This window comes from Strigops habroptila, chromosome 7, assembly GCF_004027225.2.
Source record: "Strigops habroptila isolate Jane chromosome 7, bStrHab1.2.pri, whole genome shotgun sequence".
In the NCBI taxonomy this organism is placed as follows: Eukaryota; Metazoa; Chordata; class Aves; order Psittaciformes; family Psittacidae; genus Strigops; species Strigops habroptila.
The window spans coordinates 43,290,805-43,309,435 of NC_044283.2; the positions used below are offsets into that span (position 1 = coordinate 43,290,805).

Sequence of the window (18,631 nt, forward strand, 5' to 3'; positions counted from 1 at the left end):
ACACACCCCACCCCTCCAAAAAAAGGCAACCCCCATCTCAATTTCAGCACATTTTTCAACACTAATTAGCTGTAATTTTAACCCTACCTCTCTAACATTTAAAAACCTGGGAAGTGAGAGTTGGTATCATAGATTCCTCTATCAGCTACCTTCATGGATTCTCTCCTTCCTTTGCTTGCTTTCTCCTAAAAGGTTAAGCCCCATGAATCTAGCCTGTTAAACCACTCTGCTTAATTTTAATTTTTCCTTAAGGTCTTTTTCAGTTACTTTGAGCTATTAAGATATATTCATGCTTACACACAAAAATTCTACTATCCATGTTTACACAGATATTGTTTTTCTTTAGCATTGGCTGTATCCCATACTTACATCATAGTGAAAAATTTCGATTATACTTACTTTGTATAGCAAGTGCAAAAAATAACTTAAATTGGTTCACAGGCAAGACTTGTCATAAAAGCAGTGATTTGGATTTATATAGTTATATACTTTGTTTCTGTTCCATATCACAAATTCCTAAGCATAATTTTGTCATTAAAATACATGCATTTAACTTTTTAGTCTTTTTAGACAACTTCAGTTTCAATGGGGAAGATAAACACCATTGACCTAAATAAAGCACAATATAAGAACAGCTGATGTATGAATTTTTTCTGAACATTCTACCAACACACCTGAGCATCAGCAAGTCCATCATCAGGTCTTCCATATGGAAAGCGAAATCTGTAACTCTGGGATAAACACCTAGAAACTAGTACAATGCTTGCACTTGTGAGGGCTTCTGAAGCTGACTTTTCTCCTACTATGAGTATTTCCATCCCTGAAAGCCTCTCCCACCTTAAGAGGGATCAGAAATATTCAAGCTCACTTAGAAGTTATTCAGGTCATTTGACACTTTCTGCTTTGTTGTTACCTTCTCATCTCCTCTTACAAACTTGGAAGAAAGCCTGGTAGCACTAGACCCACTACACTATATTTCTATTTTTATTTTCAAAAGATGCCAGCGTAATAGATTAAGCCCCTTAACATTTTATCAGCTGGGTAAGAACAAAATTCCAGTAGTGTTGAAATAATTGTTTTGACAGGAACAACGCCAGACACCACACAATCTCATCATTCAGGAACTGTGTCCTCTGCTATTTCCCAATACTCCAGATACTGGCAGCACATGTGGAAGATGAGCAAATTCAAACCTCAATGAACTCTTAAATTATTCAGCAGAACACGAGATGGGTGGAATAAAGCAAAATGTATGCAATACCAAACTCATTTAGCTGTAAAAGTAAGTATTCATATTTCAAAAAACCTGTACGCCAACTTCTTAGCAAACAGAACAGTTTCAGATGACATTACCGGTACAAGTAGCATGTGCTCTGCATCATGAACTTTGCTGTAACAGCAGGTGACATGACAAGACAAGGACCCGTTAATTTATGCTCAGCTAATTCAGCTACAGCCAGAGCTGTCTGTGAGTGTGTCTTAAGTGAGGAAGCCAGATTTAGAGATCTCGAAACCCTCCCTGCATGCCCTCCCTGCTAGCCAGCCCTCAGCAAGCTGAGTTCAGGGACAGACCCGTGGCACCTCCAGTTCCTCCAGCACCTCGCTCCGGGCTTCACTAGTAACACTGGCCACAATACCAACAGGAGATTAACAGGTTCAAAGTAGATGGCCAGATCAGGCACTCCCAATAAAATGTTCCATCTTCTATCTTGTGAACAAGCTTTTATTTTCTCCAGGAGCTTGAGTCTCAAAAAGTAATCACAGTTTCATGCACTGTGATAGTCTAATTTTGTGCTTGCAGGTAAAAGTAAACATCTCCATCCAAGAGGACATACACAGTCATTCAGGTAGATTCAGATGGTACAAAGCGATTAGTGTTACTTTCTCAATGTCTATTTAAAATCCATTAGAGGTTCATGGTCAGTCATAAATGGACTGACATCTCCACTACTTCTCCCAACTCCCCTCTTCAGCTTATGATCTCAGTCTTTCCTAGATTAGACTGTAAGAGCACACTCCGTCATGCTTCAGCTTCAATTGACCAATCGAAATGCTGAACTGAGACATTCAAACCAGACACAAAATAAGACAGCACCAGGGGTCAGCCCACAACAATAGCATGATACCATGACAGTAGTGGTGAGCATGGCTTCAGAACAGCACTAGCTGGATACAGAAATAACAAAGCAACATACAGGTCATGGGAAAATCCAGCAGCAGCAAAAAAAAAAATAAAAAAAAAATTAAGTTTTATGTTACAGAGCAAGAGATCTGAGGGCAAAATAAATCCAAAGCATACAGTTTCAAGCCATTTCTTAAACACACTTGAAACCATAGCCTGGGGAGTTATTTTTCTTTACAAAGATCCCATGTATGGTCTTCATGTTTCCATCATGATGCTATTAATCCTTAGCCATAAGCAAAATTCAGAAACAGGGAAAAGTTCAATAAGCTCAGCGCAGCTCCTGATCAACTCCCCCTGCAGCTTAAATAACTAAGCTAGCAGCTCGCAAAAGTACAATCCTGGGTCTCCCTCAAATCATTGTTCTAAAACTTTCAGTTTCCTGCTCAGGAAAAAAAAAAAAAAAAAAAGAAAAAGAAATAGAAACTTAATATATAATAACATATATATAAATATATCACCAGTTACATATATGTAAACAACAACAAACAGCATGTCCCAGGCATCAGAAGAATTAGGATGGATGTTTCAGCATACAAAACTGTATAAATGCATGTACATAGCCAAGAGCTCTGCTCCTTGACCATTATATTCACATGCATTACCTGTCAGAATATAAAATAAAAAAAAACCCAAATCAGAACAACAAAAAAATAAAAACAAACCAAACACCACCTCAAAAAAAAACAACATGCCCAGGCCAAAATCCTTAAACTTTCTTCTGAGAGAGGTTATTTTGTTAAGTTAATCTGACACACTTGGACAAGTACAAATAATTTCTGCACAAATTGAATTTTGTTATTGCTTTACACGCATTCAAAACAAGTCCATAATTTCTTCAATGGCTCTCAAAGAGAATTTGATATTCCATTCCATTTTTCAAGTTGTTTTAGTATAGGAAAGACCAGAGGGCTAAATCATCAATATTTAAATAGATACATCCCTTTTAATTTTGAAGAGAGAAAAAACAGATGTTCTCTTAAGTTCAAAACTCAATCTCTTAATTAGAGGAAAAAGCTTAAATAATTGCTCCCGTATGTAAAATTTGTGAACTTGCTAAAGGGAGAACAGCTCTCCATCACCACATGAAGTGGTGAGGGGAGAACTGGTTGGGTGTGGTAGTAAGGAAGGAAAAGAAGAGCCTACAGCAAGGAAAGAGTATAGATGAGTGAGTAGTTAAAAACATGAGCAAAGCCAGGTTTACACATGGCAACTTGGCATTGCAGCACGCCTGAGCAGCACAGCACACACCACCCAGACAGTCTGGGAAGAATTCTAGGAGAAAAGCAGAAGAAACCAAGCACCAGATCCTACTGGTCTGACAAAAACTGCCCAGCAATTCTGTCTGTTGTTGCTGCTAAGAGTTAGTTGTGTCCTCCAGTCATGGAGGCCACGGACAAGCAGGAAGTTAGCTGTTGGAGATCTAGGAGTTGTTTTTGTAGTGCAGCTCCACGTCGAATAAGATGAAAGACCATGGTAAAATTTACACTACAAGCAAAGTCCTGGAACTAAAACCACACGGGAAGTCTGAGCAGCTGAGCGAATGTGATGAGAGCATGAAGCAGACCTAGGGATGCTGGAGGCAATTCCAAAAGGTATTTTGAGGAACTGTCACATTGCTGCTGTCAGTGACAACATGAAAACACAGAAGAGCCAGGACAACCTTCCGGGAATTGTATTTTCTACTAATTTATTCTCTGGACTTCATAAATAAACCTTATTTTACCATGTGAACTGCTTCAGGGTACAGATACTCAAGGGAAACAGCGATGGGAGCAAGAGTCAGTTTGTGCTAGCTTGGTGGTTGTGGTGGGAGAGGGGAACTAAGGAATGTTTAGTTTCACCGTAATATGTGCCTGATATGTTAAAGAAAAGGAATAAGTATGGAAATTGTTAATAGTAAGATATGGGGGTAGAAAAAAAGTCTTCCTCACATTAAACTGTCAGAATAAATTTCACTCTTGCAATCCACACAAATTAAATAGGAGAACAAAATTAAGCTTTACTTTATGTCTCAAAAAATATGGTAGCTTTAATTGTTCAGGTCAAAATTCTTTAAAACTCTGAATTCCAAGTTTTCCAAAAACAGTAAGTTAACTGAGTAAAATTCATCCTTACCTTTGGAACACTATTTGCTAGCTGATGGCTTGGCATTTAAACAAATTCTAGCTAAACTAAACTATATTTCAATAGGGAAATAATACTCATGCTATTTTCACAGAACAGACATAGTTTAGATGTTAAAGTTTCCAAAGCAAGATACTCAATTTAGGACTTCACTTATTCCAATATTCCATCTTGAACATTTTTATTTATTTTTTTTTAATTTTAATTTAAAGACTCATCAAGTAACTAGTTAAAAGCAGTTCTACAAGTCACTCAGTAGATTATGTAACTTTGGCAAAATTGACAGCTATGCCACTCATTTCAAACTATTACAACTAGCAGCTATTTAACTCTACATAGTACATTACAAAGCTGCTTATTTTTGGACAGCAATACTATTATTTATTTCTGTTTGAGTGGGAAGGCAGGGGAGTGGTCATTTCTCACGCTTTCAGACAGCTTGGGTGTTTGGGGTTTCTTTGTTATTTTAAGACATTCTCCTTCACTAACTACATATTATCTGTCTGCCAAACCCAGTCATCACTCTCTCTCCCCAAAGAATTTTAAATGGTATCTAACACTAGGAATCAAAGATGTGGAGACAATGGATTTGGGAAAAAAGAAAAGTTTACCTGACATAAAATACATAACAAAGGAGCATTTCCAGTGTTATTCGCCAACCAGTCTGAGGGTGTTATATCTGAAACTAATGCAACTAAATTAGCTAATAGAGGCCCCAAATACAAGTAATATGCTGAACATTCACAGTCAAATTCACTAAGGTACTTCTATATTTCAGCTATAAATCTAGTGATAGCAACTCCACACTTCTCCTTATAGGCTCACGTGCCAACAGCCATAAAGTTTAGAGTAGGATGGAAATCAGCACAGGACTCTGAAAACACCTCCAAGATTGCAGGCAGATTTATTCACTAAGGCTATCTGAATTACCCTAACTAGGTACTACTTTTACCCTGCGTTGTACAGACATAGATTTTAAGAGTGAAATCCAACAAAGAACAGCAAATGCTCTTGAAATTCGGGGGGTGAGGGGGGGAGGAATATATATTTTATTTTAAATTTGGCCAGCTACTGCCCAGCCATCATTCAATGAAGATGAGCTTGACAAAGCCAGAAGGACAGGCAAGGGGAAGCCTGCAGTCTGAGCAGCACCACCAGCTCCTGAAGTCCCGCTGAGAGGGCTGGATGCAGCTCAGAGAGTCTGCGCAAAGGGATTTACTGCAGGTACATGGGGTAGGCTGCCAAAAAAGCAAGAATAATTTTAAGGTAGGAAAAAAAATTTAGAAGTTTTGGATGGTAAGATGTTTGGGGATAGGAGGGATGGATTACTTAAAAGCTATGGGAAAAGAAAAGGGAGGGAAACAATTTTCTGAGTCACTCATACTTGGAGAAAGCAACATACTTCTTGCTTTCTGCTCCTACAGACTTTGCAGCTCCATCCTGCTCTTACTCACAAGCTTTACATGTTGCAAAATTATTTCCTAGTGGTGCTCTAGATGAGCAAAATTAAAATGGATTAAAGTGGAAAAAAACCCAAAATAAACCACCACTAAAATAGTCTAAATATGAATTTACAATAAGCTTACTCGAATGACAATGTTTTGACCAAACAAGATCAGAATTAGATGATCTCTACTTGGCAATGTATAGGTGTCTTCCTATTACCTGAAGATAATGACGCATCAGGATATGCTCCATTTGCTGAAGCGCAGCAAATTCATTTTAACAGCAATAAGACATCAAGACTCCCAAATTATGCAATGCTCAAAAAGGCTCTTGAAATTATTACTGCCTGTAATGTAAATACTCAGTTTAAGCAAACAGTTATCCAGTAAGTGCCTTTTGCCCACTTTTGACTCTACTCTCTAGATTTCAAAATACGACTATCAGTTCTTTCCAGACAGCAGCCTCTCAAGAGGTCTTACTCCCTTTTTTCTAGGGCACTGTAAAATTTTACATTAGTATTGCTGCCAATCAGTATCAGCAACATAAAAAAAAAAAAAAAACCACCGCAATAACAAAAGCCACAGAATCATACAATGGTTTGGGTTGGAAGGGACCTTAAAGATCATCTAGTTCCAACCCCCTTGGTTATCACTTATTACCCACCACTATTCCAAATCAGAAATTTAACCTGGATGCCCTCTCACTTTTCCCCATTTTCCTGTTCATCGATGAGCCCAGGGCAGGGACCAGATATTGCAGCTTTCTCATTTACAAAGTAAAAATCCTGATTAGTCTTGCCTTAAACTTAAATAAGGCCCTCAACTACCCTTCAATAACTATAACTTTTGAGCACAAAGCCTCTCACTAGAATGACTCTGGTTTTGATCTCCAGAAATACTCGTATCTTTAAATTAAACTTTCTTAATTTTGTTCTCATGGACTTATGTTATCTTTGTTAATTAACAGATTGTCTCTCTTGCATTTGGTTCCCAAGATACCAGCTTTGGCAGCTATTTGTCTCCATCCACAACTATGAAACTTTTTGTAATGCCAAATTCCACACTTGCAGTTCACCAAGATCTCAGACACTGCCCCAGCTATTATTTCTAAATTTCTCCACGTGAACAGCCCTGAAATGCTCTGCTTAGAGTCACAGAACCTGCAATTTTCTGTTCATTCTTCCAGGAAGAATCTCAAGCTCATCATTTACCTTATTAAATCTCACTTCTCATCAAGTGTCAAAAGATGTCTGAAGCACAAGCACTGCTGCAATTCAAAGGAACAGAATATTCCTGCCACACAGACTATATACAATCACCCTACATTAATTCAGGTATCATACATTCCCTCGCCTGGCATCTCAAGATAGAACTTTCTGCCAGCTTTTTTTCCTGACACGTTGCCTGTTCATGGATGACATACGGACAATTTTCTTCCATCTGCCAGCAGCAGGGATCCTATAATCTGTTGTTGTGCTACTTTTTACAATAACCAGTTTTGCACCTTTAGCATATACTGTTTGACAGCACATCAAACATACCATTTTATCAGCAGTGCCTGTCCTCTTAGCGACACAAGACACTCGCTTACACCAAGAACATGCCACCATCAAACAGAAGTCACAGGACCAGCATTGCCTTCCCACTGAAAGCCATATCTGGACACCTAATTGTTCATATGCCCACCAACACTAGCTCTGGTTTCCCACTGTTTAAAACTGTAAGGAAGTTTCTAGTGCTTTCATTCCCATCATACCGTACAGAGACAGGTCATTCTTTCATTCCGCCTTTCACAAATTTTATTACATGCCATTTGCTTCAAAGGAGCCTTTTATAGTAGTCTGAATGAATATGCATATAACCAACATTTTAAAGTGATTCTGCTCTGCTTCCACTAAAATGCTCAGCCATCTTAGTCTAAACTCCTTGCAGTCATTTGTATTTTTTTCCACAGCTCAAAATAATTTTTTATTGTAGCAATATAAATTTTGAGCATCTCACACTCAAACTTTTTTTTCTATCATGTAAAATATCACTCTTTGTTGCAAATCCATTCATCTGAAGCACAACCTTAAACAGAAGTAGCAAAACTGGCAGTAACATATTTTAAGCGTACGCTAAAACATGTATTGAAGACTTACGCACAGTAAGTAAAGCCTCAGGAAAACATCACAAGCTCTATTACATTCTATGATCCAAAGTTTGATTACTCACAGGAACAAACTACTTGGGACTTCACTCCATTTGTCAGGTTTTTGGTGGTTTTATTTTTAAATTAACAGCATTTGCATGGCACTCTGGATGTTTGTACACTGTTCACAATGATGCACTTTCAGTTCTAGCTATAGGCATAAAACAATTACCACAGCTAGCTAGTAAAGGTATATGTTTATGTGTGTACTTCTCTGTTTCATTAAGCACAAGACATTGCCTTTCAATTCTAAAAAGTCTCTACATCTCATGATTTATGTTTAAAATACAGAATACAGTACATTCATAACTGACATACCTGCTTCTTGGAAGAAACATAGATTCTTTAATGAAGACTGAACCAGAGAGCAGTATATACCAACAGGTACCAATATCATCAGGGCTGGAAAAAAAAGAAAAAGAAAAGAGAACACAGTTTAAGACACAGTTTAAGACACTTAACCCAGTTAAGTTACCCACAGCACTAGCAAATTTGCAGTATTAGGAAGAAAGAGGCAAAAATACTTAAAATTATGGAAGAAAACTACAGTTCAATCATTTACAAAGCAATTCTGTCAAACTATTCTAATTTCCACCTGCAAATATATACATTAATAGAATGCCTCATTCATTTCCTTCACTTTTTTAAAAGCATATATCTATTCATTTGGTAACAGCATAAATCCAATTAAATATAATTGAAAGTGATTAAAATGAAGTCAAGCTACAGTAAATATACTGTATTATATTCTGTTGAATTCAATACTTTCCTCTTGCTGAAGAGAACTGCAGCATCTTCCCCACTATAAATAAGGCTTCCTTTCCCAATTCTAGCCATCTCATTCACCCTTTCTTCAAGACAGAAACTTGCCTTTCAGCATCGGTTTGCCTTTTCGTAAAGGTAAGAGAGCACTGGCTACATCTGCAGATGGCAAACCTAGATTAGATTTGTAAATTAACTTTATCTTCTGCTACTATGCACTGCCCCTTTCATGGCTCTTCCTGGCACAAGAATAAATTCCCAATAAAAGAGACGATAGAGTTTCTTTTCCCCTCTCTTCACCCTACAGAGGAACAAGGTGAGGACTTCGTCATCTAGGCCCAGTCAACTCCACTGTAGATTCAGATCTTGCACCTTGAGTAACACAAAATCCTTTTCATAGACTTAGACTTTTCTTAGACAAGTTCAAACACTGTTTAGACAGGAAAATAAAATGGTTTAAGGTTACTAGAAATAGCTGCAAGAGAAGTTTCGTGCCATTTTGACAGTCAACACTGAGAAATCTGTACTTTACTTCAGTTTTTACTACTCCTACTTCTTCCAAAGAAACTTACTAATCGGATTCAAGTACACTGTTATGAACTGCACAAGCATTCTTATCTGAAAACCACATCCCTAGCAACACTAAGAGATGCAGATTACTTAATTAATCTTAGCACCTTCATTTTTTAAATTACATGTCTCAAGTCTTTAGCAACAATTAGTTTAACTTCAAGCAAGAACAGCCCACATCTTTTAATGACAATGACAGCATAGTATTAAAACCCAATCTTAAACCTAAGTACGCTATGTACATGTTAGCAGCGTGTTTTTCATTTGAAGAACTTCAATTTAAGAAGTACCCACACAGCGGGGTTCTCAAAACAAAGAGTGCCATTTCCTCAGTGTGTTACGCTTTCTAAAAGAAAAGCTGAAGTTAGAAAGAAGGGGAGGGAGCTGGCCTAAAACAGGTGAAAGCAAAGCAGCAAACCACCCAGTCTAAAAATGTGCTCCATTTCCAGTTTGTGCTACGTAACATAACCACAGGAGAAAGGACAAGCATCAGAAACATGGAGAATTAACATAGGAAATTGAGGACACTACCTATGACCAGAACACAAGAACTGACTAAGATGATGCAGCCCATATTTCTCTTCTACCAGCCTGTGACCTGATCAGTGAAGCCACACTGGTCAGCCAGAGCCACCAATGAAGAATTAACATCTTTAAAAGGAAGTCATGAGGAAATACTTCTTTATACAGATATATACTGTCACAGATAGATAGATAAAAAAACAAACCATTTTGATTTACATAGTTGAAGCACACCAAGCTGCCTTTTCTGAAAGTGCACTTCAGATGTTTGCCCCTCGCATGGACCTGTACTGCCCTCAAACCTATTAGTCTAGAAAAATCAACACTGTGCATTAGTACAGAGAACCCAGTTAATGCAGATAAACTCAAGAAAACCACCACTTCAAGAGAAACTATCATTCTCAAAAGCACAAACATGCACCTAAGTCACACATCTACAATTCTATGATCTATTAAACTCTTCCCCCCAAAATGAGTACTAACTTGACAGGCATACCACCAGCATTGCTGCTGAGCTGCAAGTCTGCTGGGTTTTTTACTGTTTCTGGGTTTTAATAGCTGCCATTCTAAATATAAATTTATATGCATTAATTAGCAGAGTTGAAAGTTTTTAAAATAGACATTTTCAGCAATGGCTATAGACTGAGTGGTTTCCCGCATTGCTGCAAAGTAACTCTATTAGGATGTCAATGGTATTTTTCCCATGTGGATTACACCATATTATATGATCACGTAAGAAGTTTTATGGGTGTGGGGTTTTTTGTGAGTTTGGGGTTTCTGTTGGCTTTTGAGAGGTTTTCCCCCGCCCTAAAAACTGGCAATTTGACTAAGCATAGAAGTGCAGGCTGACAGAAAAGAACCTCATCTGGAGTCACAGGCTTTATAACTTTAAAGCAAAAATAATCTAGAAGATAGGTTTATACTTTTACAGAAAGCCATTTTCAAGCAAAATTGAAGCAAATATAAAAAATTATTTAAACCAATAGCGAATATTTTAAAAGCTTGCACATTAGTAGATTTGCAAAATTTATTTCCTTTCTTTAAGAGTTGATGAACTCTGTCAAATCACCTATTTGTAAGAGGCTTGAGTTCACTTTTCCCGTTGGAGATCGTTTACCTCCAAAGAGGAAAAGCAGCCACTGGCTTTCACAGGCATCAGTCAATATGCTTAATATTCAAATTCTTAATGCTACTTTTGAATCTACCTTTGAATCATTTAACAAAGAACTATAGTGATTATACATTTAACTGCAATAGTTTAGTTTTTTCTTATTTGATCACACACAGCCTGACTTTTCACTCAGTTTTATCTTTTTTTGCCCATTCACAGGCTTATCCACTTTCTCTGCACATTAGCTCTTCAACAGTTGTTGCTCCTTCTCACTTATCTGTCATGAACATCATATTTTACCCACTTTGTATGTAATCAAGAAGCATCTGTTCATTTCATAGCTGAAAGTACTGATTAAAAAAATAAATCAGATGTTAGGAATTGGCCTTATTTTCCTTTTGCTTATGTGTACTTTGATAATTGGTTTTGTTTTTACAGTCATATTAGAGAATTTCTAAGGTACTTGCATCATGCATATCTACTGAACTCAACTCCTTAATTATCCAAATAAAAAAACCCACTTCAATATTGCTGTGTCACGATAGTGGAAGGTTACTACAGAACATGTCTGTATTCAAGGTATCTTCCCCAAAACACACTGTGTGCTCTTTTAAGCTATCACTGCCAACCAAAACATCATATTTCCAAAACAGTCTTCAAAAATAAACAATGATGATAGATTTTCATTCTCTTTATTTTTACAACTACTATTACTTAAATATAGTATTGAACAAAACATCTGAAAAAAAACCCCCACGCATAGCAAACATTCCTTCCTCAAGAACACACATGCTTCCCTCAAAAAAAAAAAACCCACAAACAAATGAAAGACTGATCTATTCCTTTCATATGAAAATATATTTAACTCCTGCACTTCTCAACACTTGCTACGCTTTCAGTTGTTTAGAATTAAGGCTCAACAAAGCCATTTGGCAGCCTGCTTTTGCTAGACAGTGCTGTTATAAGAAAACCCACGTGCAATTCTTTCATTTTAAGGATCTTGGCTTTCCACAATCCTATTTAAACATCAGGTGGCTTTCAATCAAATTTCCATGTTTTCTGTACTACGCTTGACATTTGTTCATCAACAATGCATTTGCATTCTTCAGGAGTTTTGTGCCTGTAATGAACGACAGAAGGAACTACAGAAGAAACCTATACTGAACTACGAAGCACTTCTTCAAGCCACGTGAGGGCTAATGCAAATATTATTTTACCCAATGCAGAATGCTCACATTTGAAAGGTTTTCTTTGCAATCACAATCTACACATTGTTTTTAAACATCAAAATTGAATACTAGAGAATATATCCAAGCCTAATTATAGAGTTTTCTTTCACTGCTAGAATACTGCCTCCCACCGGCAGCCCGCAGAGGTATCTAGAAACAGTATTTGTCCTCCTAAATATATTTCTTCTGCCAAAGAGATAACAGCAAATTGTGCTTAAAAGGGTTCTTTTGTGGACAGGACACATCCCTGACTGGGTTTGCAGGAGCGTATTAACTCCATGCAAGCACTTCACCCAGAATTAGCTGAAGTAGGATAGATACTATGACTTTCCCACAAAGGCATCCTTAGAGGTAGATTGGGGTTTCTTTGGCCTAGAGACAGTTGAGGTGAGGGTCCAGTAGCACCTGTCAGTCAAGCTGATGTAGAAAGTAAATAAACTTGGTTTTGGTTGGGTTTATCCACATTCTGGATATTCATCTGGATGAAACTCAGGACTGTTAAAGTTATATTGCGTATCGAATGCAGCACAGCTATCCACTTTTCCAGTTACAGAAAGCAAGATTTATTACCAAGAAGGTAAGATGACACAGGCAATTTATCGTGCAAAGAATCAGAACTACACGAACCCAGAAGTCACACATTAAGAGTCAGTCAGAAGAACACACACACAAAAAAAAAAAAAAAAAAAAAAAAAAAAAAAAAAAAAAAAAATCGATCAATACATGTAGTCATTCTGTCCTAGACAGATTGAAGCCAGTAAAAGCCCCAGTGAAACCGTAGTGACACAAACTTCCACCCATCCTTTACAGAACCTACAGGACTACGGCCAGATTCAAGACACCGGCTGCACTACAACTGTAACTTGTGTTAGTGCGCTAGGATTAGATGAATGCCTGTGTGTCTACGTGTGCTTAAAGTATTTGGCTGCACTGCAAAGGAAAGAGATTTTTAGCAGAAGATAGGATTCATATTCTGTGAAGACAACAAAAGGACTCAGGTATCAAGATTTAACATTTTTTTCTTACAGCTACTATGATAGAGCTACCTACTAATAAAGTTTCCAGAATACTCAGGTTCTAGCAGCAGCCTTAATGTGGTGCAAAACTGAAAGCCAATGCCAAAATAATCACCAATGCGCACACCTTATTCATAATTGCACTGAAGTTAGTTGTACAAGATTTTAAGAAAGCTACTTTAAATCCTGACTCTTGTATTATCGCACCTTTGAGAGCAGGGGATTTCCTCAGGAATCTATATTTAATTTCCCAGAATGCAAGAGAGATTGCTTTACGGGAATTCAGGAGCTAGAAACGGAAATCCAGAGACTGGATTGCAATGCCTTCCCATCATGTTTCCCTCCCCAGCTTCCTTGACGTAGTCCTTTTAGGCAACTATAACTTGCAGCCAGACAGCACACCTCTCCACTTTGAAAACGACACAAAAAACTGAAGGCAGAACTTAGCAAAGTAACTTCATAGCTGTCACTAACTGTTTTGTTTAGAAAATTCAGTTACATAATTATGCAATGGCCTATGATGACACCACTAGGCTGTCACTGCTGACAATGGTAGACAGTATTTTCAGACTTAAGACTTCACATTTTCTAGCATGACTGTTCTTTGAGACTTCAGAGGTATTCAAAGTTCAAACATCAGGAAGCATTTATAAATCTCCAGATCCAATAAGTTTGCAGGTGTTCTTGAAGTCTTCAGCACCTGTATCAAAATCTTCATGCTGTGAGCTATTTATTCCATTAGAAGGGGTAGCTTCCTATTCCCAGATCTCTAAGTAGCTACATATACACTACTTAAAACTGAAGTTTTATTTTCTGAAAATAATTATTTTATTTTGATTTAAAGCAATCTGCAGCCCTTGTACACCATGTCTGTAACTATAAATCTGACTCAATATTAACAGCATATCAAAGAAATTATGCACGAAAAATAACTTGTTTCAATATGTCTCCCACACATACTGGTTCTTCACAGCATTTGTCTACAGCAGCCTAGGTGTTCCAATTTTAGATTGCAAATTTCCTGATCACATGAGATACTCAAAAACATTCCAAAATATTCAGCTACAAGAAAGATTTAAGTCAATCTGCTAAAAGACCCACTAAATTTCAAATATCTACACCATCTCTGATGTCTTTCTCTATTCTAACAAGCCCTAATGTATCATTTTCCCTTAAAATACCTTTAGAAATAGCCTCATTTTAATGAAAGCAATCCACTTAATTCTCATTCTCCATCAAAATGAGATGTAGCGCTACTAAAACCTCTGGAATAATGAATCATATTCAGCACATGCTTACTTGTGTGCCTTGGGTTCAACTGAGATAATGAATGTTGTAAGTATGTACAGTGGCAAGAATTTGCAGGTTTTTGTGATGACTACTGTCCAACATGTTTTAATTCTGTCAAATAAGACATTAACTCCGTGCAAAATTCAGCACCTGGACTTGAAAGCACATACTCAACTGAAGTCTCTGCTGCTCTGACAACCTTCTGGTCACTGGTTTCTCAGCCAGCTCCTTTAGATAGCACTTGAAAAAAGCTATAAATAGTATGCAAGTCTCAGTGGAAACAAACATGGAAATGGCTTCCATATAATTACTGATTAATATTTCTTTTAAAGGAAATATTTATCCTGAGACCTAAACGACAGAGGTGGTGTTCTCCCTCCAGCTCTGGACTCAGTGGCCTAGCAACACCAGGTGCTGGAAGGACCCTTAACAAGTCAAACATCAGCATCCAGAAATACTTTCCAACTCAGAGATATTTTCCAAGCTACTTCACAAAAAGGTCATGAAATTGGCAAGAACAGATTCTTGGTTCTGAAAGAGCTAGTTAAAATTATTCTCTCTATAAATCATTAAAATTCTAACTACTACAAGTATTAATTCAAGACTTAAACTGGATATAGTACCATTCCTACAAGCTCTAACATTTGTAACAGTTGTGATAAAAGAATTTACATTACAAACCAAGATGTACCTAGCAGATTACATTTTCATGAAATCATACTGAATGTTATTGAAAACTGAATAAATTTCATAAAGTAAACACAGAGTAATTCAGAACATAGAGAAACAGAAACAATGAAAATTTGACATGTCTGGGACTGAGAACTGGGACCTCATTCAGGCATTTAAGCACTACGCAAGAAGAAATTGGAAAGAACATTGCTCTGCAAGCTTATGCTCCATAGGATGTTATTTCAGCAGATTAATCTGTTTGTTCCTCTTGGCTTGTTTTGGTTATCACCTGTATGCTGAAAGTTATAGGTAGTTTATTGTTTTAATTGAATAACCATTGCCACAAGTAGACATTAGCCCTGAAGTATCTTGGGATGTCAAACATGTCTAAGTTTAAAGATTCAGAGCAGTTGACGTCATCTACCTGGACTTGTGCAAAGCGTTTGACACTGTCCCCCATGACATCCTTGTCTCTAAATTGGAGAGACATCAATTTGATAGATGGACCACTCAGTGGATAAAGAACTGGCTCGATGGCCACACGCAAAGAGTTGTGGCAAACGGCTCAATGTCCAGTTGGAAAACAGTAACAAGCGGTGTCCCTCAGGGATCGGTGTTGGCACCTGTCTTGTTCAACATCTTTGTCGGCGACATGGACAGTGGGATTGAGTGCGCCCTCAGCAAGTTTGCCGACGACACCAAGCTGTGTGGTTCAGTTGATACGCTGGAGGGAAGGGATGCCATCCAGAGGGACCTTGACATGCTTGTGAGGTGGGCCGATGCCAACCTTATGAAGTTTAACCAAGCCAAATGCAAGGTCCTGCAGCTGCATTGGGACAATCCCAGGCACAGCTACAGGTTGGGCAGTGAAGAGATTCAGAGCAGCCCTGCAGAAAAGGACTTGGAGTGTTGGTTAATGAGAAGCTTAACATGAGCCGGCAGTGTGCGCTTGCAGCCCAGAAAGCCAACTGTGTCCTGGGCTGCATCAAAAGAAGCGTGACCAGCAGGTCGAAGGAGGTGATCCTGCCCCTCTACTCTGCTCTCATGAGACCTCGCTTGGAGTACTGCGTACAGTTCTGGTGTCCTCAACACAAAAAGGACATGGAGCTGTTGGAGCAAGTCCAGAGGAGGGCCACGAGGATGATAAGGGGGTAGAGACAGAGCATCTCCCGTATGAAGACAGGCTGAGAGAGTTGGGGCTGTTCAGCCTGGAGAAGAGAAGGCTGCGTGGAGACCTCATAGCAGCCTTCCAGTATCTGAAGAGGGCCTATAAGGATGCTGGGGAGGGACTCTTCCTTAGGGACTGTAGTGGTAGGACACGGAGTAACGGGTTCAAACTTAAACAAGGGAAGTTTAGACTATACAAAAGGAAGAAGTTCTTTACTGTGAGGGTGGTGAGGCACTGGAATGGGTTGCCCAAGCACGTTGTGAATGCTTCATCCCTGGTGGTGTTCAAGGCCAGGTTGGATGGAGTCTTGGGTGACATGGTTTAGTGCGAGGTGTCCCTGCCCATGGCAGGGGAGTTGGAACTAGATGATCTAAAGGTCCTTTCCAACCTTAACCATTCTATGATTGTATGATTCTCTCAGGTAGACATGCCATTGCCTGAAAATCCTGCCCACTACTACTGTATTGTTGTAACACTCAGAATAATCAAGAACTTGCTTGCTTACATTGTCAGCACTGTCTATAACCCTGCTTAATAACCTAGTTAAGCAGTCACCTGACATCTGCTAGAGCATTTGAGATGCTTATAATGAGCTTTAGATGCCCTTGATTAAGAGGCATATCCCAAACACAGAAGTAAAACAGATTGGATACTTGCTGCACCAGGCACACACAATTTTCAATACTTGAACGTTTATTCTTACTCCATTATTATGTTTTACGAATGGACACAAGATGAAAACTGGTGTCTTATCTCTTGGTACTAAGAGTAGGAAATAAAGAATGAATGACAGGAAACAATTCCTCAGTATTCATAAAAACAAATAATCAGAAGTATATTTTTCTTTAGAGTACTTGATTTATTTGAATTCTTTTTCACTTCTGAAATAAAATCAGTAAAATAAAAACAGAAAATTCAGTCAAATCAGGTGTCAGAAATTACTGCAGTGTCAGTAATGTGTGCCAGTCTAAGACAGCTGATTAAAAAGGCAATCAATAAATACATTATGCAAATATTCATAGGCAAGCTAATTGACCTAATGTCATTGAAGTCTTGGTATTAAACTTGTACAGTGAATTAGCCCTTAATATCAGAAGAGGAGAAATTTGGAACAAAAAAAATCATAATCTCCTAAATCATCACGAAAATAAGGTAGTAGTAAAGCAAATGATTTTGTACCCAAAACACTCTGAGGACAATCAAGACAGACAGACAATTCTGCTATTATATCTTATAGCTTTCTAATATTTCTCCAAAATCAAAGCTTTTATTCTCAAAATTACAACAACAGAACATGATAGGTTTTAGTGAAACATTTACAGTAAAGAAGGCGCAAATTAAAATCTCAAGAAAACCTTAGTCTTCATTCAAAGAAGCCTCAAAATCAGGTCAAACAATAATACAGAAATTTAGAACTGTCTATGCAAAGCCAACAGACTATAACATTGATCACTGACACTATTAAGAAGCCTTGATTCAGTGTCTGCTTGCATACAGCCAACTGCCAAGTCCTTGAATGTATTTGTTTTAATGATACACATTGCTTAAGAACATTCCCCATGGAACATGTATCCACAACACAACATATGAAGTCAGGTTCCTGATCTACTGCAGTGCAGAACTGGCAGTATCCCAACACTAGTTTGGCAACTGCCCAACTATTAGAAGGTGGAATACGCCTTTAGGAATACTTTAAGACAAAAAAAAGATCAGCCCTGATGCAGCAGGTCTTTGCATTATTAAATATACTGCTGCATGACTTCCACAGAAACCTATGGATGCACAAGCAGAATGAATATATAATATATTGCCTGAAGAGGTCTACCTGACAATTCAGATACTGACCCAGAGAGAAAACAGAATCATTTAGGTTGGAAAAGACCTTTAAGATCATCAAGTCCAACCAGGGGCCTATAAGAAAGATGGGGAAAGACTTTTTCGCAGGGCCTGTTACAATAGGATGAGGGATAATGGTTTTAAACTGAAAGAGGGTAGATTGAGGCTGGATGCAACGAAAAAAATCTTTACAATGATCATGGTAAAATACTGGCACAAGTTGCCCAGAGAGGTGGTGGATGCATCATTCCTGGAGACATTCAAGGCCAGGCTGGACGTGTTTCTGCGTCAACCTGATCTAGTTGAAGATGTCCTTGCTCACTGCAAGGGGGCTGGACTAGATGAACTTGGAGGTCCCTTCCAACTCAAACTATTCTATGATTCTAAGATGATCTGCTCTATAACCCTGCCCAGCAGTGAGGTCAGGCTCGCTGATAGTTCTGTTGGTCTCTGGCCCTTCTAATTTTCTCCCTGCATAATCCCATTACATCCTTGTAGTCCTCCTGAATT

At 38.2% G+C, this 18,631-nt stretch overlaps 1 protein-coding gene across 3 annotated transcripts in view; it reads right to left on the reverse strand.

Moving 5' to 3' along the window:
- RAPGEF2 (Rap guanine nucleotide exchange factor 2) overlaps positions 1-18,631 on the reverse strand; it is a 187,696-nt gene that overhangs the window by 101,268 nt on the left and 67,797 nt on the right. For all 3 annotated transcript variants that reach the window (XM_030491920.2, XM_030491922.2, XM_030491921.1), the window contains exon 4: positions 8,264-8,347. In XM_030491920.2, the coding sequence (XP_030347780.1) occupies positions 8,264-8,347 (84 nt within the window). The remainder of the gene's footprint in view (positions 1-8,263; positions 8,348-18,631) is intronic.